The sequence below is a fragment of the Dryas octopetala genome, chromosome 5 (assembly GCF_963921425.1).
Source record: "Dryas octopetala chromosome 5, drDryOcto1.1, whole genome shotgun sequence".
Lineage (NCBI taxonomy): Eukaryota > Viridiplantae > Streptophyta > Magnoliopsida > Rosales > Rosaceae > Dryas > Dryas octopetala.
Genome location: NC_141370.1, coordinates 19,244,659 through 19,269,492, shown reverse-complemented (window position 1 = coordinate 19,269,492; position 24,834 = coordinate 19,244,659). Strand labels below are relative to the sequence as shown.

Here is a 24,834-nt window from a genome sequence, read left to right as displayed (position 1 = left end):
ATTAACATAATGCTAATATCCCACATTGAAAACAAATTGAATGATACAAATGCTTATAAGGAATTGCATCATGTTTTAATATCGCCGGGCCTAGTAGCGTGGGCTTGTAACTAAGTAGGGCATTAAAGTGATTGGATGATAATTGAAGCTTAACTAGGAAAGGTGCGGAGCTTGGTTTGTTCACTTCTGTGAGATCACATTAAGCACGCCCCCAACCCTCGGGGTAAGTAGGGCCCCCCATCCACAATGGGTGGGTAGCTAAAAAACATATGGAATCCGATTGGGAAGTTGGGCTAGCTTCCGGGGCTCCCAAGCTTCCTGCAGATCAAGTTTCCAAAACCTCAACGTGCTGCCTGGTTCGAGCTCTGCCATCACACAATCACTTTTTAAAATAAACAACTATTAGCAATTAGTCCTCTTCGTGGGACATGTGGCAGAAAATAAGACTTGTTATTTCATTTATTTATTTATTTCACAGCTGCTCCTCACACTTCACTTACTTTTAGCTTGCTTGGGATAAGAACAAGAAGTGCAACTAGAAGCAAAAGCAAGCAAATTTACTTGCCTAGGTAGCAAACGAAAACAGATAAAAAAAATGAAGTGATCCAATAACAATCACCAATTTAAATCATGTTAGCAACATAAAAGAAACTAATTAAACACAAAATAGGTGTATCCAACTCATTTTTTAGCTAATTCACCATTAAGAAACTGAAGCTTGAGGTCAGATCTTTTATGAAAGAAAACATCTCTCTCTTCTCGATCTTGAGATATGAATAATTGAGTTGCAAACCACCAAAACTTGCTACCAAGCTTTGCCTCAAGTAAAGTTTCAACTGTGTGCATCACTTTAGGAATACTACTACTACCTTGTGAACCTCTAACCAACATTGATGCTGCAGTACTTGTACTCTCAACTACATCAAACAAGACAGATCAATTTTTTGTGATAGTTTTGCAGCACCTCCCCCTCCTTCCCAACCCCCTATAACAACTCATTTACCTTTCTTTCCTTTCTTAGTTTGTGTGTCAAGACTCAAGTTGAAGAGTTGTTCTCTTTTCCCCCTCTTTTGGTTACTTTTCATAGTCTGATCATTAATTAGTTTTGATTAGGATGGACACATCTGAACCACCAATATCTTAAAGTAGACTTACATCATCCTTGGAAGGCCTCTCTTTTTTGAGTAGAAGTGCACCAGATGAGGCAGCCTCATATTCCTAGTCATTAGACCACATCATCAATATAATGCCAAGCATATATCTTCTAATTGTACGAGCAGTAAACTTCTGTATACTTGAAAGCATGGCTGTAATTTCCATAGGCCGAAAAAGAAAAAAAGAGCAAAATTTCAGACCAAAAGTAAACAAATAAAAAATGCTTAAAAACTAAAGGAAAAAGTGAATACCTCTCCACAACCAATTTCCTGGCATAGATGCTGCTTCTGACCTTCACCATTAGCTGAAGGGCAATCCATACTGTGATGTTCTTCGACATGCCTGGTCATGTAGTAGAGAATTGGGAGGTTTAATTGACTTGAAGGATAGTTCATTACAACTTTTAGAAAGGAATTAATCAAATTAAATTAATGTCTCAAAATCAATCCATTTGTATGGTAATTTAGATTTTCTTGTTGTGAGTTTTGGGTGTGCTTTATTAAAACTTTTAATTTCCTGCTTGTCTTTTCAAGTTAAGAATGCAATATCTTACAAATTAACATAATGCAAATATCCCACATTGAAAACATATTGAATGATACAAATGCTTAAAAGGATTGCGTCATGTTTTGTGATTGCCGAGCCTAGTAGCGTGGGCTTGTAACTAAGCAGGGTATTAAAGTGGTTGGTTGATGATTGAAACTTAACTAGGAAAGGTGCGGAGCTTGATCTATTCACTTTGATGTGAAATCACATTAAGCACGCCCCTAACCCTCGGGGTAAGTAGGGCCCCCATCCACAATGGGTGGGTAGCTAAAAAAACCAATATATGTTGGATATGGATTGGGAAGTTGGGCTCCCGGGGCTCCTGGCCGGGCTCTTCCCATAGGTCAAGGCTCCAAAACCTTAGCGTGCTGCCTGGTTCGAGCTCTCCCATCACACAATCACTTTTTAAAATAAACAACTATATTAACCTTTAATTTTTTTTTAACCCCATTAATCTATGTTTTCACAAACCAATTGTAAATTATTTTGAATAATATGGTACACGTTTGCTTCAACAAATTGGCCTATCCCATGCTCTAAGGTATATTCGTTAAAAAAAAAAAAAGTTGGGATATCAGATTTATGTGGGGTCAAATCCCAAGGGCTGTCATATAGTTCCAAAAACTTTAAAATCAAATTAAAATTCTTGAAAAAATATCAACCTGCTGATTGCTTTTTATTCTGAACCACATAAACGAGCTCACGAAAGCTCTGTTTCCAACCTCTAAAAACGATCCCCTTGGCATCAAAAAATGAATTCAGTAAATAAAAACTTGCAAAAGCACACCGTTTTTGGCTCTCTTTCCATGGCCTTCTCAGCTGCTCCTCAGGCTTCACATACTTTCAGCTTGCTTGGGAGCCCAACAACAGCAAGAACAAGAAGGGCAACAACAACTAGAAGAAAAGCAAGCAATGTTAGATTGCAAGTGTACGCGTCACAAGGCCCGAGCAAGCGCGAGTTCGAAAGACCCCCACCTGGAGTTGATACAAGAATCCATTGGGACAACGAAGATGAAGGTTGGATTGGAGGAAGCACAACTGCTAGTACCAAAGAACAAGCACAACAAGAGGAGCAAAAGAGTTTCTTGAGAGACAAGTTTGCCGATTTGCTCAATGACTCAGTATCTGATTCTCACTACCAGTGAGTCTTTTGTTACAATTTTTAAGTGATTCATTCATTATATAATTTATATCTCTGCCTTTTGTTGTTTCTATGTCATCTCCTAGTTATTAACTCTGTTTGGTTGGTTGATTATGAACTTTACATGAGTTATGTGTACTTAAAAAGTAAAGTACAATCCTCACATGCATGAAGTAGAACCACATATGCATAGTGCATAGTTTCACTCATTGTAATTGGGCAGGTTCTTAGGAGTATCAGCAGAAGCTGATCTAGAAGAAATCAAAGCTGCTTATCGAAGATTATCCAAAGAGTACCATCCAGACACCACTTCCCTTCCCCTAAAGACCGCGTCCCAAAAGTTTGTAAGGTTAAGAGAAATTTACGATGTGTTGAGTAACGAAGAGAGCCGTAAGTTTTACAATTGGACACTTGCTCAAGAGGCTGCAAGTCGCCAAGCTGAAAAGATGAGAATGAAGTTGGAGGATCCTTATGTGAAAGAAGTAGAGAAGTATGAACCAGTCCCGGACATGGTTGATCGGCTTGGTGGAAGGAACATGGCGCTGGGGGATCAAGCAATGACAGCCCTTACCATTGATGTTTTCATTATCATTTTTGCTATTTGTTGTATCATATATGTGATCTTCTTCAAAGAGCCATATTACTAGCTAGCTAGGTTGATACATAACTCAGATATATAGCACATTAATTCAAACTTCACATTATGATTCAAGAAATTGCACATTAATCTCAATTCTCATAGGTATATAGTTCAAATTATATATGAACTATATTTTTTTCAAGTGTTTAATTGGATCTCTATATCTTTAATGATGTTCTGCGTTGGATTTTTGGAGGGTTCCTACTACCAACATTGTTGGGATGCTTGGGGGGAGGATATATATGTTTAGGTTAAGGTTAATGCTTGGGCCCCTGCTCCACCCTTTATAAGGTTATAATCACCAAAGTATTAGTCAATAGACTGAGACTTATTGTGGGAAGTTTGGTGAGTCCTAACTATTAGCCAAGTGAGTTTCATCCTTAGTACTTTAGTAGGCATGCTGCAGAAAATAATGTCATACAACTGTTACACACATACAAGCAAACTAAGAGAAATCCACTAATTGGAAACAATATTTTAAATTCATAATATCTCAAGGTTAGGGTTCTCTTCCAAAAGAAAGGCCACACTGCATCAATCAACATCAAGACTAAGGTTACAAATTTACAATAACAATATTATAACAGAAGTAAATCTTCTGAAAAAATATTAAAGCTGCTTTTTTTTTTTTTTTTTTTTCTTTACCCTTTTTCTTGGTCAACTGCTCTGTTTTTTCTGTAAGACAACTGTTGCATTGGAGATCGTCTTGATTTTCCTTACCATCAATACAACATCTGATTGATAGGGTGAATGAAGAATGACCATTTTCTTCAAATTCTGAGTATGCTCCAGTATATACCTTGCAAACTCCCATTCATTACTACCATTGGAAAGCTCTAGTTTTACCTCCATAAGCTGATTGAGAAAAGCAAGGTTCTGGGATGTCCAGTATCTCATATTAAATCTGGATGACTGGAAAGGCAACAAGAAAATCATTTGAAAATTAAAACAAAAACTACTTTGCCAAACATAATGACAGGAAAACTACTTATTTTTTGACCAATACCATATGCATCTGATTCAAGAAATGTCCATTGTAAAATGTGCACTATGTATGTGCTTGAAAGAGAGAGAGAGAGAGAGAGAGGCAATACACAGTACTATTACTTACACTATCATGATCATGATGGTACCCGCCGGGTATGAGGCATACTAAGGATGGATCATAATTTATGCACAAAGTACTCAAAGTAGTCATTCTTCTAAGAAGAGAGACCAGTGCTGGGACTAGGTCATCACTCAAGCTCCTAATACCCATGCCAAAGAAAGAAATATCATCTAAAGGTGCTGGCATGAAACCTTCCCTGAACAGGGCCTGCAATGTTATATGGGCCAAATCTTAAATAGAGGAAGGTAGAGAACCCTAAAACCCAGTAATAAACAAAGTAACAAAGTTTCCCCTTCTTCTCTGAAAAAAAGACAATAATGAAGTACAACTGAATGCAATACATTTCCTTATAAATCTAGATGAATAATCATTAATATGTCGAAAATTTAAACTCATATCATGTTTCTCAATTTACTTCATTTGCCAAATCCATTGCTTTTTCCTAGTTTTAACTTTTTTTTGGGCATTAATATTTAACACAATTAACAAAAATTTCAACTTAGTATCATTCAAGACTGATAAAATTACGTAGATGACTTTTAAAGAATCTTGCATAAAAATGAATTTAGTCTTTTGTATGAAATAATATGAATTTTCATTCAAGCCAGGAAAGATGAAATAATAAGTTTAGAATACAAAATATCTTGTTTTGACAAAAGGAAATTATTGTCTGAAGAAGGGTAGTGTACACATTACCTTGGTGGTCTCTTTGTTTAGAATAAGAGTTTTAACCCTCCTTATACTGCAAAGAACCTCAAATACTTTCTCATAGTCATCTACCTCTGGCTTCAGAAAAATCTCAGCTTTTTCTAAGCACATTAAGTTCCCCAAACTTTGGTGGTTCATCAAATCACCACCCCATTTCAAATACTTTAGATTTGGAGCACAAATATTTAACGATCTGCTGCTAGGTGAATGAAAAATGCACCTTATATGTATATCTTCAAGTTTCTCACCCGATATGTTAAGATGGCAGAACTTACATTCATAAGGATCCACAAGACTAAATGATTCCAAAGAAGAGCTTTCAATGGTGACATAATTTATCCCTAGAACATTTTCAAGATGTAATTCCTTAAGGAACTTGCTGAAACATGAGATCCATTTATAAAAAACTCCTCACCTACTATATTAACATTTCTCAACTTCAAATAGTGGAGATTTGTGAAACAAGTGGATGAGGGCCATTTAAGAATGTCCCCTCCAGAGTCCAAGTGTAAAGATCTCAAAGATCGACAAATAAAGAAGCAAGGTGGGGCAATGCTAATGGTGTCAACCGCATGGAACGGAGTTAAAGATCAAGCACTTCAATATTACACCTTACTGCATTACGAATCCATGTGAATATTCTAAACGGCTCATCATATAGGCTTGCATTTTGAACTCTAGAGTCAGTCCAACAAATACGAAGGCACTGCATCTTATTATCCTCACGATTAGTCAAGAACCTATCGAAAGAGTTAAACAACTTCAATCGCTTCCACATGGTTAATCTTTCGAAGCAGCTTGTGTCGAAATTCAACGACGAAATTGAAAGATAAAGCTCTCTACATCTTTTGGACACACTGCCCACTCGAGTAAGGTCTCTTAAAGTGAGGAAGGAAAGAATGCAATGAGCAATTTCGTCCGGAAGATCACTAAACCTGTCTACAATAAACTCAGTACAAGCTCCTTGAGAGCTGCAGTTGCTAATAACTTGCCCCTGCGTTCCATATAGATGATCACCTTAAGGATTGTTGAAAGCAGAGATGTGGGGTCTACATTGAACACAAATCACACACAGTAAAAACAAAATCACAAAACAGGAAAAAAACAATTCACAATAAAAACACTTGGACGACCCCTATTTATACTATTAAAAGGAAAGTTCATGTACCCCAAGTGCATAATCAGTGACTTGGGTTTTCTTCAAAGGATTTTTAGGAAACACTGCACAAAATTTGCAGTTCATTAGGAAACGTTCTCACACCATTAGTTACAATTAAGTTCAATATTCAATAGCCAAAAGAGAACATTAAAAAGTAAATATGGTGTAAAATTATATACAAGAAACAGCAGAAAGGAGTTGCGGTTGAAAGAGATTGAGATGGAAATCAACAAGGCTAGGAAATATGAACTCACCTTGGAGAAATCTGACGACTTTCAACAGATTTTTCAGCTTGCAAGTGGTTTCTGACCCTGTTTGTGCATTGGAGTGATAATGTTCATAACTCCAAGTCTCCAACTTTTCAGTTTAGAAAACTACACTTTTATTCCCTCTTGTTTGATTAGCCTTCCACACTTCCACTTCCGTCTAGTTTACAAACGCAGAATCGAACCTCTGAGTTCAATGCCACTACTCAGTACTCACTTTAGATGTACAATGGGCCGGGCCTCGGGCCCATTCCAAGTCAATTCAGTCCACTGTTAATTGAGTCAAATTCGGTCCGTCTTTAGGTGGGTCTGTCCATTTCATGACAACTTAATTAGGAATTTAGACTTGATTACAACAAAATGTGAATATATGATTTTGCATTTTATATTTATAAGGACAAATTTGAGAACCCCAACAAACTACATGATTCAAAATATAATTTGACCATTTAGAATTAGAAAATAGCCCCAACTAGGTCAACTCTATTTTATTTTTCAAAAAACAAAAAAATCATGTTTTTTGGAAGAAATTAAAATGTCGTAACAAAAAGCATAGGTGATTCGCATTTTCATTTCTCTTAAATAGACAGTAGGCACCATTGTGATGAATACAGTTATTATATTTGTTTTTTCTTATTTTTTTATATTTTGGTGTTGTGGAGGGCTAAAGCCCAAAAAGAACTAACAAGAGAAGAGGGGAGAGTTGAAAAGATGGTAGCCCAAGCCTTAAGCCATCATACAAGCTAAATGATCTCCAACAAATTTGTTGTCTCGGTAGTTGTGCACCAGAGAAACAGCCCAAGTCCTACTTATAATCTCCCTGCAACCATCAATGAGGTTTAGAATTGGATGATTTGCATAGGTTGGCAGCTAATTAAAGTAACAACAGCACTGTCACATCCAATCTTCACATTCCTGTACCCTTCATCCCACACCAGACAAAGACCCTTGATTGAAAAGTCCCCATAGCAAAGCCTCCACAACGGTACCAATACCAAGATAAATGGCAAACCCTTTGATCCACTATCCATCAGATTTTTTTAGCAAACCACCAGCCCCAACTTAAACAGAATGGCTCAAATAACTTCCATCAATATTCAATTTGCACCAATAAGGTGGTGCAAATGACCGGTCTGTCTAGGGGCCTCCGCAGAACTAACTTTATTGCTTCAAACCATTCTGTAGCAAATTGGTAAATGATAACCATCATTAAAAATGCTACCACGTCTCCACTTCCAACAAAACCATAAAAGTGGAGGTGGGGCACCTCCAACATCTTACATCAGCAGTGAGATTCCTCCTGGCCATTTGCACATTAGTAATTGGTTTCCATGGACTATATGCCAAAGGAAGGTTTTCAATTAAGAGTAATAAGCAGCTTCCAATTGAACTCCCAAGGCAAAGAATCGGACTCCTCAATGCAGAAAAGAGATTGATAAGCAGTCTTGACAGAGAAATTTCCAGTAGGACTTAATCCCCAAATACATGAATCAACACTACTATGGCGACATCTAATTGGCTAGTTGGACCACTAGACCACGCCAGCAATAGATGTATGCAGCTGCATAGTTTTACTATTTAATCTGCACAATGAGGAATAGCCCCCCCCCCCCCCCCCCCCCCCCTCCTCAAATCCCACTCTTCTCAAGTTGAAATGAATCCAAAAGCATATTAAAAGAAACTTGACCATAAAAGATCAGCTCAATTGCCCAAAGTCTAGCAATCAACCTTGATCTGATTATTCATCAGATGCTTGATGAATAATCTAGCAATCAATTGTCCAACTTTGAGTTTGATGTAGGGTCAATTTATTTCCATCAGGTTGAACTTGAGCAACAGAATTGGATAGACATTTTTAAATGAGATAATGAGATTATACACTATACACTAGATGTTGATGGATGCTGAATCAAGCGTAGACAGAACTACGTAGAGAAAGTCTTGACAGCAACCAATTTTTGAGACATACAAGAGGTGGAGGAACAATGATAAACATTCTACATCTTAATTTCATCTTACGTGAACATGGCTAAAAAAGTTTTGAGTCTGGACTAATGAGTTCAAACAAATATGATACCATTTTCTTTAATGGTATCAAGAACAATCCCAAGCTTACCTTCAATCCGTTCATCTTTTCTGGGCTCATACGATAATGCATATACATCAGCTTCCTTTGATCGCTCAGCAATAAGCCTCCCTATAACTCTGCATGCGTTGTGATCTGTGAGTGAGGACAAGTTGCTCCGAAGATCCTTGGCATTCGTAGTAGCAACTGATATCACTTTGCTTGTTCCCCGATGCATCACTTTTGCATGGATAAATTTTTTTGAAAAGAAAACATTTAGTAAGAATGGCCTCATATACATATCCGTCTTCTGTTTCCATGATTTCCTGTTAGGTTTCTTTGCAGCTTCACTTCGAGATCTCCGGGTCCAAGCAGCTCGAACAAAAGAATTCTAAAATTACAGGTAAATTTTCAGTTATTCATTCTATATAAAGCAACAGTGGAAAAATGTATTTCTAGGGACCTCTTTTAAAGAGTTCTTAAGGGGCCAATATGACATTAATATATATATATATAAATAAATAAAACTGTAATTGTACTGGTTTACATTCACCCACCAATTCATCCTCAATTCCCCAAAAACTACAGTAGCGGATGGTTCAAACTGAATTGCACATGACAAAAAATATAGCACAACTACCATCAAAAGGTTGAGTCCCCATTGCACAATTAGTTTAGTTGCTGAACCCTCAAAATGTTCATGGAGTCGGGAGAGGGCTAAGTAGCCCCATTGGACCTTGCAGCTATTTGCAATAGGACATGCCAAATCAATCCCCCTGTCCAGACAAGATAGCCGGGTGGGCTAGTAGACCCTCCTACAAAGACGTTCCACTGGAGGGAGGATTTTTGGTAGCAGAGTGTTAATTGAGTTTAACAAGTTTAGGGGTTATTAGGGAGTGCTTTTAGAAGTGTTAAAAGTACTTCTGATAATCAAAAGTGCTTTTGATAGCATTAACGTGTTTTTTGAGTCATGAAAACAATTTTTTAGCACCTAGTCAAGAAGCACTTCTATGCACATTTACAGGAAGAACTTGGATTTTTAATAAAAAATTTATATGCTTCAGGCAAACGCGCTACCAGCAGAAACACTACTGCAAAAATTGTTTCCTACAAAAGCACTGCCAAATAGACCTTAGACACAAACAATTACTAGCATAGACCTTGAAAAGCAAATAGGATGCAACCTATCTGGAGTACTTACCAACCATAATTTAAAGTTTCACCCTTTATTGGGAGTTATTCCTTCTTAGCCTAAGCAAGCCAAAAAAAAATGAAGTGCTCTGCTACCCTGAGACTGCTATACTCTCATCACATGAATTGCAATAACAACAAAAGGGACAGTGTACCATCATGTAAGCTATGCTGCTTCTGGATGTTGTACACTTCGAAATTGCACAATATCTCTCCTCATTCAGAAATCAAGATTGAAAACTGTAGTACCCAGATAACTTATTCATTCAAACCAACAATCTAATGTAACAAAAGGTATTTGAATTTGTAGCTGAAAATTGTCAAAGGGGGGGTTTTGTTGATTGGGAAAGTGAGTGAGTGTACCTTTTTCAGTGTGGAACTGGGAGGGTCTGCTGTGGAGCTCATGGAAATGTTTATCAGAGGAAACGAAGAAACCCATGAAAGCGAAGCGGGTTTGAGTGGCTGAGTCGACCGAGTTGGAAGTAACTCGGAGGAGAAAAGCGACCCACTTGATGGAGCTGAACAAGAAGAAGATATCAGTGACACCATCTCTTATCGGACCAGGGCGCCAACACTGGGGGAGGCAGCAGGCTAATGGCTAATGTTACGTTAGGAACCAAAAAATTTTGGATATTAAAAATATAAAAATGAAAAATTACAATCGGGTATATCCGTATATATAGAATATAGTTTTATTTTCCAACTTCTTTTTTTATTTTTGATTCATTTCTTTATCTTATTAGATCTCTCCAAAAATAAAAAAGAGAGAGAATTATTAGAAAACTAATTAGTTTTTAATAAACCATCAATTTTGAGTCTTTGACACATCAAAATTGTCCTATAATTAAGATCAAGTCAAGATATGCATTGGGGTTACCAAAAAAGGATGTGCATCTACTATTACCGGTTAAGAAAACCCTTCAGAAATCAAGGAACGAAAAATACAAGTGATTTTTACATGGAATTTATTCAATTTGTCCAAAAATCCAAATAAGATATTCTGATTTTCAACGTGCAACATTTGACAATTTTTTTTTTATTGGTAGAAGGGACGAGACAATTTCTTTATACATTAATAAAACTTAGGAACACGTCAAATCAGATCTGATACTCAAAATTGATAATATGAATAATTGAAGGAAGATGAGAAGAAGGACAAGAATTTTGGAATCTGGCCTTAATGATTTTGGTCAATAATGAATACAAGCATTAAAGAGATGATCTAAGCTTTCATTATGAGCTTCCATTACGGTCTAATATAAACCACATTTTCAAAGAAAACTACAGAAGCCGAGGAAGAGAACAAGACTACAACGCACTATATAAAGTACTACAAAACCCTTGGGCTTAATGAAGAACAGATCTGGAGACTAAAAAGATGCTATACATATACATATCAAGTGTTCTGGTTCATATCAACAAGAAACTTCTATATTGGTTGTGGAAAATGTCAAATTACATTCAACACAGAGCCATGACTCACTGCACGTCGTCCTCTTGTGAGAGCAACCAAGAGAGGTACTCAGACTCCTGGCCCAATTGATTTGGTGGAGTCACCCTTTTCCGGACCAGCATCGGTATAGTGGGGCACTGCCTCTTACGCCCACCTCTTGGCCTCGACCGGAATTGCTCATCAGCCTCTTCAAAGTCCCCCTGAAATTCAAAGCAATTGATATCCCATGTATGAATTCATATTGTGACATTGCCTGAAAAGATGCTTATCCAATAAAATATTCAAAAATCCAACATATGAGTGTCTTGAATGATCCAAGAAACAAAACTCACATGTTCATAGACATGACATCCGGTCTTCTCATGGTTATCTCTTACATGCTTGTATGCAAATCTCATGCCACAACCCAAAAAGCTACAGACAAAAGGTTTATGTTCAAGGTGGACTGCCTTCACGTGTTGAAGGAGATTTGATTTCTGCAAATGTAAAACCAAATGTCAACACAAAGAATGCCACATTTTTTACATATGAAGATATTAAATCTGTTGGTTAACTATACAACCATTCAAAGCAAGTCAGCAACTTACAGTTGTAAACATGTGAAGACAATCCTTATAACTGCATTTAATTTTCTCCACTGAACCTCCCGCTTCATGCGTGTGGAGATGCCTTTTGATGTTCTTTCTCAGATGCTTGATCCCACATGTCTCACAGGTAACATGTTGGTGGCAGGATTGCATATGGGCTTTAAGGCATTGCTGATTAGAAAAATGTTTCATACAACCTGGTTCAGAGCAGAAGGCCTCCACTGACTCCAGCTTAACTGCAAAGTAAAGGATAGCATCAGAGTTTACAATGAAAATCTTGCAAAACAATTTAAAGACACATTTCCTCATTTGAAGAAACATGTGTGTCCTATATACCATTGTACATTATTCATTACACACACAGGTATACACAACCGAATATAAAATCATACACAAAACTTCAAAAAAAGAACAAGAGGTAAACAGAATTTAGAAGTAAAAGCTACCATGGGATTCCTCATGCTTCCGCAACTTCGAAGCATATCTGAACACTTTTCCACAACCAATTTCCTGGCACACATGCTGCTTCTGACCTCCACCATCAGCTGAAGGACAATCCTCATTGTGCAGTTCATTGACATGCCTGGTCATGTTACCTTTGAAAACAAATTCAACCTCGCAGTTCTCAATTGGACACTTAAACAGTTTTCCTTGGTGCTGAAGAAGATGGCGATTCAAATGGTCCTTTCTTCTGTAGCTGGAATGGCAATCATCCACCGAACAAACATATGGCCTCTGCAAAGAATAAGCTACAATAAATTGATAAGCAGATAACCATGACTTCAAAATACACATGAACAGTGCGTGATTGAGGTTCACTTGATGGAGGTTCAAACCTTAAACCGAACAGTGCGTGATTGAGGTTCACTTGAAGGAGCTTCACAGGAGGTCACCCACCTGGTACTAGTCCATTCAAGTCAGAACCCTCTCGCATTTTGGAGTTCCTTGTGTGGGATCCAATGCTTCACGCTATCCATTTATATATTTATCATAAATGTTGATTCCTGCAAAACTTATATCTTTAATTGATTCAATTGACGCAAACATTACAAAAACTTCATATAAAAAGCATAGAAAGCTATGCACATGATCAGCAACTATCAAACCAATTGGTAGTGACATCATCAAACTCGTATTATATCAGACCTATAATTTCATTCAACTATTGCTTTCGAAGCTAGCTGGTTTTACTGTCAACTCATAAGCCAATGACATACATTCCCTTGAGAAACTTCCATACAATCAGACCATAATCATGAGGAAGCAATAGACAATTAAAAGTTAATAGCAAACAATACCTCAAGGGAATGACTTTGCATGTGTTGCTTGAGATGTGCAGGCTTTTTGAAAGTAACACCACACTCTTGGCAAGTATTAGATTTGTCTCTCTCAACTTCTCCATCTCCATCAGCCTTAGCCATTTCCATCTCATCCTGCACCAAAAAATAACTAAATAAATAAATAAAAATTACCTAATCAATTTGAAGGAAACCCAACTTCCAAATTTTGTTTCCAAGACAAAACCAAACAATCCCACAACAGTATATCACTCAAAACCAAAAACGCACTTCATAAAAACTCATTTTCGACAGAACCACATCAATACTAAGAAGAAGGAAGTGTTACCTTGTGGTGGGCGAGGATGTGAGAAGCAAGCAGAGACTTTTTGGACCTGCAGACGCCACAGTAATCGCAGTAATAGCGCCTTATGTCCCTGAAGATAGGTCCCTCCTTCTCTGCTTCCCCTTTATCCATTGTCACATCAACCACCAACAGACAAGCGAAAGCGCTCGGAGATAATCAGAAGCGATCGAAGTGATTTATGCAAAGGGAATCAAAAATCAGAGCCCAAGGCCAAGGCCACCAACGAGCGAGCAACGGCTTTTGAAGACCCAATGGCTTCTGAAAGGCAATGGAGTCTTTAGGGTTTTCACTTTTCAGACCATGTTATTGCCGATTCTACCCTTTTTCATTTGGGTACGGATTGACCACAAATTCTCTCAACTACTACGGAACGGACGTGAGTATTTGTATGATATTTTGTCATTTTTTACGGGTTCGACATAATTGGATATAGGGTCTTATATTTTAAGATTAGAATAATATTATTTGAGGTTATATTTTAAGTTTTAAATCTTGAGTTTTGCAGGATAGTCTAAAATTTGAGAGTCAAAATCTAAATTTTAACAAAGAAAAAAAATTCAAAACTAATAAATAAGTTTTCGTTGATGATTTATATCATAAATAATTAAATTTATATAATAAAACAAAATAAATTTTTAATCTTAAAATTTATCTTTAGGTCTGAATAGTTGAGATTATTTCAATTTTCTTCCAATGGTCTATTATTTATTTTCCAAATTTATTTTTCTGTTCATGAGAATTGATTTGTCATCTCTCTTTTTATAATTAATTTCTCATTAACATTCAACTTTTCTAATTAATTTTTTCTTAATTAAGGAAATTAATTTATCTTTTAAATGTGCCACCGGCACAAGTTACCCTAGTTCTATATAATTTAAGATGAAATGATAACAAAAAAACCATAAAACATATGCATTAGTTCTTTAGTTAAACCCGCTGAGAGACGAATTGACTATTATATTCTTATTGGGCTTGGGTTGGGTTGGATTTGGAACTAAATTAGTAGAGACTCGTTTAAAACCAACGAGACACTCAAGTTTCATGAAACACTAGAGACTTTGGGAATACTCGAATTTTGCAAAACATACGAGTCTAACGAAACGCTAAAGACATTTGAGTCTTGCTAATTTTGTGAATGAAATAAATAAAATACTGCAACATTATTTAATTGACATAACTTGGTAGTAAATTTAGTAAATTTGTGAGATTAGTCCTTAGTCCTTAGTTCCTTACTCAATTACACAAAGATGTTCTCACCAAAAAGAAAAAAATTACACAAAGACATGTCATAATGTTGAAGAGAAGCTCTTCCCTGAAACCACACCCCACGTATACACAGCAACACTCTGATCAAAGAGCTGGCACTGGCAGGCAACAGCCAACAACAATTCCCGTGAATGCGATTCAAGCTCTCAACCCAGCCGCCCTCACGCGCGAATCGCGATCCCCTTTATTACCTTACACACCGCCATTCATGTAATTAATGTAGACCTCAATCTCTCACAATCAGATCTCAACCTCTCTCTCTCTCTCTCTCTCTCTCTCTCTAGAATTTTCTAGAACCCTAACTCTCCCTCTCTCTCCCCGCAATGCACGGCTACAGCCGGCTCGGCATGCCCCGGGGCTCCCGTTCCAGCTCCCCCGGCAGCTCCCCGCCGTCCTCGCCGCGTTGCCGCCACGGCCGGAGCAAGAACACCGCCGGCCGAGGCTCCAAGCACCAGAGCATTGTGGAGAGGGTTGTGTTTTTGCTCATTTCGGTGGTCTTCAGGCGGCGGGGCTTGCTTTTATTCGCCCCTCTATTGTACATTTCGGGGATGTTGTTGTATATGGGCACGGTGAGCTTCGATGTAGTTAGCTTGAAAAACGCCGTCGTTGTGGTCCGTAAGCGCGCCCCGCCGGGCTCCGTGTATAGGAGCCCTCAGGTTTTTGAGAAGCTCTGGCCTTATATGCAGAATGAGAGCAATTACCACACTGACAATTTGGTAAATGCTTTAGATTGCACATTCTTTGTTTAAATTGGAATTGAGTGGGGGATTGAAACTGCAGCATTTGTTATGTAATTTTAAATACTGGGAATTTGATCATTTTGCCAATCAACATGCATGCTTGTGATATACATTGTTGTCCACTTCCTATGTATTATGATGTATTGGTTTGTGTATGTGTATTTGAGTGTGAATTACTAACTATAAAAAGAACACATTTTAAGTTTCTTAATGCTGTTTACAGCCATTGTGAACTATGTGAATTGACAGTATGCTGATATGAAAATCATGCAGTTGATGACAGTGTGGAACTCAAAAGTGCATCAAGTTTGGAAGCCTTGTTTTAACAAAGATACTCCAAAAGCAGGTTTGAGTTTTCTATATGAGGATCATAATTAACTGACAATAACCTCTTTTTATTGATGGATTGATACATTTATTAATGCTTACCTAGAATTTTCTTCGTCAGACTCACAATTTGGTGGGTTTTGGAGCCTCTCTTGGCAATATGCCTTACTCTGCACTTTGGAATTCATTTAGAGACGATTCTTTAGAATTTATACTTTGGGTCTCCTGCCCTCCCTTGGCTTTTCCATTTCGCACATATGCACACAAATGTGTAATAACTACTAAGACATCCTGCTTCATGCATATGTTGCAAAAATACGCATACTTTTACTTTTACATCATGTATATGTTGTGTGGCAAAGTACTTATTAACAAATGTTTTGTAGCAAAATATAATGCATGTTATCAGTTAGTGATATTCCATTCCTTATTATGTTTAGATTACTTCTATTTGTCTGACATCTGTAATTTAATGTCACAGTAAAATATCAAAACCGAATTTTAAATCTATAAATGTTGATAATTTACAAATAGAAGAATAATTCTGTGGTTTTTAAAATATAATGAATAACTAACTACCGGTTTTTAATACTTGGAGGAACTACAGAATTACCAAAGTCAAATGGATTATTTATAATTGAAGCAAATGGTGGGTTGAACCAGCAACGCTTATCGGTAGGTGTTATTTTTTCGAACTGGAATTCATTTTCTTGATTGGTTTGGCTTGTTTAACTTATTATTAATTTGTTTGATTTAGGTGGCTGTCATTGTTAGAATTTTATATCTAAGCGTAGTATTAGACCTTCCTTTTTTCAGTTGAGTTGTTTGCTTTGAATGTATCATAAAGAAAGAAATGAGATTGGAAGGCAGTTGTGTGTAAGTATTTAGTGAGGCTATGGTTTCTTTTAGTAGAGTGAAAGTATTTTGTTCTTCTAATTAGTTTTCTTGCACTTCTGAGGTGGGCTTCTTGTTCACAGTTTAGTACTGTTTCTGTGTTGATTAATAAAAAACCCAATTGGTGACTAGAGTTAATTCGTCAGCCAAACACCAATTTGTAGTGATCACCTCAAATTTTTTTTTCTTGTTATAAAGTGAAAATTACGATATGGTTGAAGTATGCTGTTTTGAGAACACCAAGGCTGCTTGGTCTCTTTGATGATGCTTAATATATTTAGATATATATATAAATGTATATATGTATAATTGGATTTTCAGTTGTGGGAGGTCTTCGACATTGTGGATCACTGCAGATTGTTGGTTGTATTGACCATGTGGTGAAGTCAATACAATAAACAAGATGAGGAGTGTCTCCCATGTTTCACTTTGCTGTTATGCAAGAGAAATTAACTATTAACACTTATACACTTATGTGTGATGTATATATATATATTAGTTCTCTCTTGCCATTGACTTGTATGTTTATATATACATACTTAAGATTATGTTCTCTTACCAAATATACAGAATATTATGCTGTTAGATTGTGAATATGAACTTTACATTACATTTAAACAAGAATCTACCTTATCAATGGTCCAGATTCTTAGTCCACTAACATAACAAGTCATACTGACCGACAAGAGAACATTTCCATATATATATATATTTCAATGAGTTAATTACACTTACACCCCCTGAGGTTTATCGTCTTTTCACATACAGCCCATGAGGTTTCAAAACTATTGCATATAACCCCCTACAAGAGAAAAAAATAAATAAACAAAAAAGAAAATATTTGTATTGAGGTTGGACCTTACACCTTGAGTAATCTTATTAGGCCATTTAACCCCTTAGCATGTCTTTTTGCATAATTTCTTATCATTTTTCGTCTCACTATAGGGGGTTATATGCAACAGTTTTGAAACCTCAGGGGGTGTATGTGTAATTTTTGAAACCCCAAGGGGTGTGTGAAAAGACGATAAACCTCAGAGGGTGTAAGTGTAATTAACTCATATTTTAATTGATTTGATCATATGCTATTCATGTGAGACCAAATCCATAGCCTTTGGCAGTAATTTTGGTGTACAATTGTCATTTTATTCCATCAAATTACATTTGGACTTGGACAAAAGAATTATGCTTTGTGCATGAGTTGCCTAGATAGGACAGAAGGACACCTGTGTTATAAGCTTAATTGTTGTCTGAACTATGTCTTGTGCATCTATTTTTTTCCTCTCTTTGTTTTCTGACAATTGTCTTAACAAATTCAATGTAGATATGTGATGCAGTTGCAGTGGCTGGACTATTGAATGCAACTGTTCTGATTCCAATTTTTCATTTAAATAGTGTTTGGAGAGACTCAAGGTGAGTATTAGCTTTATTATACTATTATTCTTATGATCTTAATCATCATCAGCTGCATACCACCTACATGGTGATTCTTGTTTTATTCTTGGATACTTTTAAATAGTTTAGATAGTACAGAAAAATATAATTGTACTAACATAATTGCTGGGTTGTTCTTGCTGATAAGTTAAGATGTTTCTAAATTTAGTTATTAGTAAAGAAAAATATAATAATTTTTGCATCCTCATCTATCATTGGGTTGTACTTATTTTCCGCTTCCTCCTCTTACTTGTCCCAAAATATAAAAGAAAATAAAAATGCACATAACTATGCCAAACTATTTAGAAAGATGTAAGATGATCCTGTATTGAAATATCAGGAAAAGACCCACTCCATCTGTTAAAACTTAACAAGACAATACTGGAACAGGCCAACCTTAAGTTATCTTTGTACCTATAAAGGACAATGATTCAAGTTGAGGATACTTCAAGTGCAAGCAGGATCCGAAGAAAAAAGAAAAGCTCAATATTGAAATGATGACCTATGATTCCTTTTAAAGCTAGGTTTTTATTTTGGAATTTAATGGTAATTCAATCTGGATGGAGAAAACAAGATGACTTTGTTATCTGGTATTTACCACCATTTTTCTGATAAGAATTTGTTTAGACTATTTTAACTAATTTTTTTAAACTTTCTCTTACAAAATTGTCATACTCAAAAGCGCCCAAGGCCGAGCGCTTCCCTCTTGAGGAAGGGGTGGCGTGGTATTCCACGGGAGAGGTTTTAATCGTGGCGCACAGTAGTGCGTTGGGCGCACATTAACAACTTTGGGCTCGATAGCCGCTTTGCTGCTCTAATTTTTGCAGCCTGAGCGAGGTCTTTGCCCTACATTTCTTTATTTTTTCCAAACTTTTTTTGTCGACATATCTAATATCTTCTTGTTGTTTATATTTGAATTTTTTTCATTTTTTGATTTTATAAGCTGTTTTATTGCCCCAAATATAAAAAGAATAAAAATGCACGTAACTGTGCCAAACTATTTAGAAAGATACAAGATGATCCTGTATTGAATATCAGGAAAGGATGGCTCTCCATCTGTCAGAACTTAACAATACAATACTTCAATTGGCCAACTTGAAGTTACCTTTGTACTTATAAAGGGAAATAATTATGATAATTTAAACCAAGAATTACCATTTTCTAAGTTCTCTTTTCATGAGAAAATATGCATCATTCAAATTGGGTAATTCATCTCCAACCAAACAGTTGGGATGAGGCTTTTGGAGTTCTATATGATTTTCCCCTTTCTCTAACCCAAAAGAAAGCACCATATAGAAGCATCTAATAGGTGTTGTCGATGAAAAGTTTGCCATATTTATTGATTGGTGCATGACCCACAATCATATAGGTGAAGCATGTCTGAATAATATTAATGAAATGTCATGCTTTGATTGAGAAAATCATATTCTCTGTTCTTATTAATGTTGCAAGATATTGATAAATTATTTTAAACGCGTGTTGCAGCCGCTTTGGGAACATATTTGATGAAGATTTCTTCATTCATGCTCTCAGAGATCACGTGAATGTGGTCAGGGAGCTCCCAGGGGATATACTTCAGCGGTTTGACTATAATATAAGCAACATTGTGAATTTGAGAGTGAAAGGTTGGTCAAGTTCAACTTACTATCTCCAAAAGGTCCTCCCAAAGTTGGAGGAAATGGGGTATGTGACTTACCTTTATGGCTATTTTTAATGTTCTTTTTAATCTTTATATGTTATGATGTGTTTTATTTCTTTCTTCCACAGTTATGCATACGACTCTTTTTAATTTCTTTAGTTTCAGTCATGGGCTTGCATTACATTGTATGTGACAGCTATATATAGTTTCCCTCAATCCATGTTGCAGGGCCGTGCGCATTGCACCTTTTTCCAACAGATTGGCTCATGCAGTTCCTTCAAGTGTCCAAAGGCTTAGATGCTTAGCCAATTTCGAAGCACTGAGGTTTTCAAGTTCTATAAGAACGCTTGCAGATGAAATGGTTGATCGAATGATTAAAAATAGTTCCCACAGTGAGGGAAAATATGTTTCAGTACATCTTCGATTTGAAGAGGTGTTATTTTTCATCTTTTTGAAATGAACAGTTTCTGAACTCTTCTGTAGCTGTGTTTTCTGTAAGTTCTAAATGTTATTTCTCTTTTTATAAAAGGACATGGTTGCGTTTTCGTGCTGTGAATATGATGGTGGGGAGGAAGAGAAACGTGAAATGGATATTGCTCGAGAAAGAAGTTGGAGAGGAAAATTCAGGAGAAGGGGTAGAGTAATAAGGCCAGGAGCAAATCGTGTGGATGGGAAATGCCCTTTAACTCCATTAGAGGTATAAGTCTGTTCTTTCTTTCTATTTTAATTTCGGGGTGTCCCCAACTTAGATTTCATTGGATTTTAAAAGTCCAATGAAATCTAGGTGTCCCCAACTTAGATTTTAATGGATTACAATGAAATTTAGGTGTCCCCAACTCAGATTTTAATGGATTCCAATGAAATCCAGGTGTTCTCAAAAAGTCATGGATTTCATTAAGTGAAGGATTTAAATGGATTTGGACGGATTTGAATGCATTTGAATGCATTTTTTACACATAACAAATTCTATGAGAATTCCACCCAATTCTTTTGGATTTTGATGGATTCTATGGATTTTAAAATTCATTAAACTCCTTTAAAATTTGAGTTGGGGACACCCCCCGAAATCTTCTTTTACCTGTTTGCTTTAGGGTATGTATAATTTCTGCTGCATGGGTTATTGAAACGATTATCCTTAACATATGGATAACTAAATTGCTTAAAATGAGCAAGTAAGCCTCTCACTCAGTGTTTAGATTTCGTTCACAGATAATTTCTGTTTCTATTACTACAATCAACTAGTTTGAACCATAAATTCTCTGATTGTATTACCTTTGAACACATGAATTCAGAAATATTAATTAATAGTAATAAACTTATTAAAGTAGATGAGTGATGGGAGCTTTCACATTCGTTGTATGATTTCTGAGGAAAAGAATATTACACAAACTTTTACAAGTCAGAACAATCATTATACCCTGTCGACCTCTATAGCAGGACACATTGCTTGGAGGTTTTTTCCCTTCATTTTTTTATTCTAGGGCTTTTTTTCTTTTGAGGGGGGGGGGGGGGGGGGGGAGTGGGGGTTAAGATATTATAGTTAAAATTACGGAACACACCCAAAATCGACAAGATATGATTATTTATTGTGACAGAGTCTCTTTCCCATCTGTCTTTTCATTTGCTTTCATAAAGATGGAATTGAAGAACTTAGCACAGTTGGAGGAAAAAATGTTGAACTACTTGGTTGGAGGAAGGTGACCGCGGTACTAACTTCATTCATCGCTTAGTCAATTCTCATAGGAGTGCTACCTTAATTGGGAATTTTATTTTTAATAGGGAGAATGTGAAAGAGGAGGTTAACTTTCAAGAACAAACAGTGCAATTAGATGGAATTTTGTATCTTGAATCAGCAGTGTGAAAACCTCTTATGGTGAGTAGCTTTCTTATATCAATAATGTCATAATGAGCAAGTCAGTTGTCTGAAACAACCTTTTGGTGGTGAGGTATTTGGCTTATTATATGGGTTGGTCCAACGTCAACCTGCAATCGTCTTCAATAGGGTTGCAGTTGAGTTGACCGTGCTTGTCGTTGTTGCTGAGGCTGGGCTGGTTGAGTATTTAGTCTTGGACTCCACTTGAGCCTCAACATTAGGCCTTGATCTCGGTTTGTCAAATGGTCGTGAGGCTTGTGAGCCACCCGTGAAGCAGCCATTTGAGAAGTGACTTATAACTTCCTTTGATACCCCTTTTTTAATAAAATATCACTATCTCTCGTACTTTATTTATTCTTGATCATCTCTATTCATTTATAAGTTATTCCCATTTCAAATTACTTGCGTTTCCAGCTAAGAAGGATATATTATTTGTTATGTCCTATCTAAAAAAATTCCTAGTTATTATTTGTTTAAAAATAATCATATATTTCAAAAAATTTAATAATTTCTTGATCAATACTTTTTATTGATTTAATAATTATGTCACCAAGATTGATAAAATATTTTCGGTTTTTTACTTAGTTGAAGTATTTTTTTTTTATTTTATCCAATTTTTCTATGACACTACATAATAAATTTTTATTTCCTGAGTTATATGGTTATTCTATTATGCTTAATTCACGTGCAATGCATATGTTATGTGCTAGTTTTAAGTAATTAAATATGTGCAAGGCCCTTTTCCCCCTGGATCACAAATGTGTTGGTCATTTATATTTACAGGTCAAATTAAGACATCCCATCTTAAAGTCCATAACAGAGCACCCTCTGCTCACTCCCCCCAATTGTGGATTTTATGGAACAAATTATATTATAGCATTCCTGTATCAAACATTCTAATGATGTAAAAATTATAGCTGGTCTTTCTGTGGCTGAACCAAGCACAGCAGTTGCATCTAAATTTAATCATACTAGGATTAGTATGAATTCTTTTTTCAACCTTAGTGACTAATTAGTTATCTGGTGCTGTAGGTAGGAATGATGCTCAGGGGCATGGGATTTGATAATACGACCTCATTATACATTGCTGCAGGAAAAATTTATAAAGCAGAAAAGTACATGGCTCCTCTTAAACAGATGTTTCCACGCTTGGAAATGAAAGACACACTGGCTACTCCAGAAGAACTTGCTCCTTTTAAGGTACCATTTTTTGAGTCATGGTAATTGCAGGTCCCAACTAAGTACACATCGATCATGTAGAACAAAAGCAAACATTAGCTTGAAGCAGGCAGAATATTTGTTATACCATTTCTGCAGATTCATCTAACCTGGCTGCTTTTGTTATACATAATATAGTTACCATCAAATTAATCTTCTTAATGCTGAATTTCTGATGTAGGGCCACTCATCTAGGTTGGCTGCTCTTGATTACACGGTTTGCCTTCACAGTGAAGTATTTGTCACCACTCAAGGTGGAAATTTTCCCCACTTCTTGATTGGTCACCGGCGGTATCTATATGGAGGGCATTCAAAGACAATCAAGCCCGATAAGAGAAAATTAGCACTATTGTTGGATAATCCCCATATCAGGTAAAATGCGGTTGAACTGTCATTTACGTTTTGATTTCATCTGTTGAGTTTCAAGTAATAGTTCTTAATCCCAAGAATATGGGTAGTGTTAAGTAAACAATTCTCTTATGTCTTGCAATGCCCCCCCTCCTTTTTCTGATTCTGATACAAAAATTGTGTTTTACCTCGTCTCTATATTTATAATGTTTGTTGTGTTTACAAATAAGTAGGAAAGATGATGCACATTAACATATTATTTAACACTCTCTTGGAAAAGATTGTCTAGGCAATTTTTTGCTTTCTTTGTCTATGTACATTTTAACTTGTGCATCTTGCAGATGTTATAACTGAACTGAGAAACAAAAACCATCCAAATAGTTACACCTTTCTGTAACTTTTGTTTTACAGTGGGCTAGGAATGAATATTATCATGCATAACTTCTCTTTTTGGTGTTTCTTAACTTCAAGAACCTCATTGTTGTTCACTGTACTAAGGTTTTCCTGTGGTTGTCACTTATTTTCATCATTTTATATACAGATTAAATTAGCATATAGATAGATAGGAGCAACATGAATGGAACTTTAAGCATATATACAAACTAACATGAATGTAATTTGTGTGTCTTGTAACCACTGTAGCCGTTAATCTGTTCATTAACAGCCCTATATTTCACTATGAAGCATCGTCACATTTTAATTCATCCATATTTCCTATGTCGCAGATGGAAAGATTTCAAGAGACAGATGCAAGATATGCTTCGACACAGTGACCAAAAGGGTTTTGAGTTGAGAAAACCCAGTGGGTCACTATATACATTTCCCATGCCAGATTGTATGTGTAAAGAAGAAGCTATAAACGAAAACATTAACACGACAAGACTGACTTGAATACATAAAAATTGTCACTAGGGTTACAATTGTTTTGTAAAACTGTAATTTATTGTATCATTTAATTGTTGTAATAGTCATTTAATTGAGTTCCGAAATTTTTCTCACTGGAGTAGAGGGGAGTGTATCCCAGGTATTGATTCTTTCGTTAGGTACTCAAAATTCATTGTATAAGGACAATAACAGATCAAGACATAATTCTTTTGTATTATATTAAACCTTCTCCTTTGCTCTGGTAGTTATTCTTTGATGAGGTTGTTTGGTGCCCATGATCTATTATTCTACTCAACTCGTTTCTCTCTTCATTTCAAGTTTTGATAGTTTCAAACCCCAAACCTAAATCTATGCATGAGACGATACCTAAGCTCATGTCAAAGTTCTTTGGGTCACCTAAATCGAGATAGTGTTTATTTTCAAAATGCAGTCTAAATTGAAACATGTAAAATCTCCACAAAAAAAAAAAAAAAAGGTTTTTTTGGTAATTAACTAAACTTTATTCCGACTTTTTTTTTTAAGTTGTTTTCCATTTCTCGTTGTGCGTAGA

At 36.2% G+C, this 24,834-nt stretch overlaps 4 protein-coding genes and 1 pseudogene across 5 annotated transcripts; 2 read left to right on the top strand and 3 right to left on the bottom strand.

The window, feature by feature from the left end:
* The first annotated feature begins 2,449 nt into the window (after positions 1-2,449).
* On the top strand, positions 2,450-3,541 carry NDHT (Chaperone DnaJ-domain superfamily protein). The gene is made up of 2 exons (XM_086244843.1): positions 2,450-2,842; positions 3,066-3,541. Exons 1-2 carry the CDS (start codon positions 2,454-2,456, stop codon positions 3,487-3,489), a joined length of 813 nt encoding a protein of 270 aa, XP_086100969.1. The 5' UTR covers positions 2,450-2,453; the 3' UTR covers positions 3,490-3,541.
* Positions 3,542-3,990: 449 nt separating this feature from the next.
* LOC147285340 (putative F-box/FBD/LRR-repeat protein At4g03220) lies at positions 3,991-7,754 on the bottom strand (annotated as a pseudogene). The gene is made up of 7 exons (XR_015122515.1): positions 7,645-7,754; positions 7,464-7,543; positions 6,712-6,768; positions 6,467-6,519; positions 5,287-6,292; positions 4,594-4,797; positions 3,991-4,394 (listed from the first exon to the last, which is right to left on the bottom strand). The product of XR_015122515.1 is annotated as a putative F-box/FBD/LRR-repeat protein At4g03220 (transcript).
* Positions 7,755-8,504: 750 nt separating this feature from the next.
* LOC147285339 (uncharacterized) lies at positions 8,505-10,601 on the bottom strand. Its single transcript, XM_086244897.1, has 2 exons — positions 10,343-10,601; positions 8,505-9,179 (listed from the first exon to the last, which is right to left on the bottom strand). The coding sequence occupies exons 1-2, from the start codon at positions 10,526-10,528 to the stop codon at positions 8,784-8,786; spliced, it is 582 nt and encodes a 193-aa protein (XP_086101023.1). The 5' UTR covers positions 10,529-10,601; the 3' UTR covers positions 8,505-8,783.
* A 719-nt stretch (positions 10,602-11,320) lies between these two features.
* On the bottom strand, positions 11,321-13,984 carry LOC147285338 (transcription factor IIIA-like). The gene is made up of 6 exons (XM_086244211.1): positions 13,646-13,984; positions 13,318-13,452; positions 12,466-12,754; positions 12,020-12,255; positions 11,765-11,908; positions 11,321-11,632 (listed from the first exon to the last, which is right to left on the bottom strand). Exons 1-6 carry the CDS (start codon positions 13,772-13,774, stop codon positions 11,459-11,461), a joined length of 1,107 nt encoding a protein of 368 aa, XP_086100337.1. The 5' UTR covers positions 13,775-13,984; the 3' UTR covers positions 11,321-11,458.
* Positions 13,985-14,982: 998 nt separating this feature from the next.
* LOC147285337 (O-fucosyltransferase family protein) lies at positions 14,983-24,519 on the top strand. Its single transcript, XM_086243574.1, has 10 exons — positions 14,983-15,645; positions 15,943-16,015; positions 16,604-16,671; positions 18,212-18,300; positions 19,807-20,004; positions 20,189-20,393; positions 20,490-20,657; positions 22,866-23,033; positions 23,233-23,423; positions 24,125-24,519. Exons 1-10 carry the CDS (start codon positions 15,253-15,255, stop codon positions 24,288-24,290), a joined length of 1,719 nt encoding a protein of 572 aa, XP_086099700.1. The 5' UTR covers positions 14,983-15,252; the 3' UTR covers positions 24,291-24,519.
* Positions 24,520-24,834: the final 315 nt, after the last annotated feature.

Bases quoted from the DNA above. Each gene is read 5' to 3' on its own strand.
- LOC147285338 (XM_086244211.1), bottom strand. From the start codon at position 13,774: ATGGATAAAGGGGAAGCAGAGAAGGAGGGACCTATCTTCAGGGACATA. The intron at 12,256-12,465 runs GTAGCTTTTACT...TTTACTTTGCAG, and splicing joins GAAGCATGAGGAATCCCATG to TTAAGCTGGAGTCAGTGGAG. The intron at 11,633-11,764 runs GTGAGTTTTGTT...TTTGAATTTCAG, and splicing joins GATGTCATGTCTATGAACAT to GGGGACTTTGAAGAGGCTGA.
- NDHT (XM_086244843.1), top strand. From the start codon at position 2,454: ATGAATTCAGTAAATAAAAACTTGCAAAAGCACACCGTTTTTGGCTCT. The intron at 2,843-3,065 runs GTGAGTCTTTTG...GTAATTGGGCAG, and splicing joins GTATCTGATTCTCACTACCA to GTTCTTAGGAGTATCAGCAG.
- LOC147285337 (XM_086243574.1), top strand. From the start codon at position 15,253: ATGCACGGCTACAGCCGGCTCGGCATGCCCCGGGGCTCCCGTTCCAGC. The intron at 15,646-15,942 runs GTAAATGCTTTA...AAAATCATGCAG, and splicing joins ATTACCACACTGACAATTTG to TTGATGACAGTGTGGAACTC. The intron at 20,394-20,489 runs GTGTTATTTTTC...TTTTTATAAAAG, and splicing joins TACATCTTCGATTTGAAGAG to GACATGGTTGCGTTTTCGTG.
- LOC147285339 (XM_086244897.1), bottom strand. From the start codon at position 10,528: ATGGTGTCACTGATATCTTCTTCTTGTTCAGCTCCATCAAGTGGGTCG. The intron at 9,180-10,342 runs GTACACTCACTC...CTGTAATTTTAG, and splicing joins CCAGTTCCACACTGAAAAAG to AATTCTTTTGTTCGAGCTGC.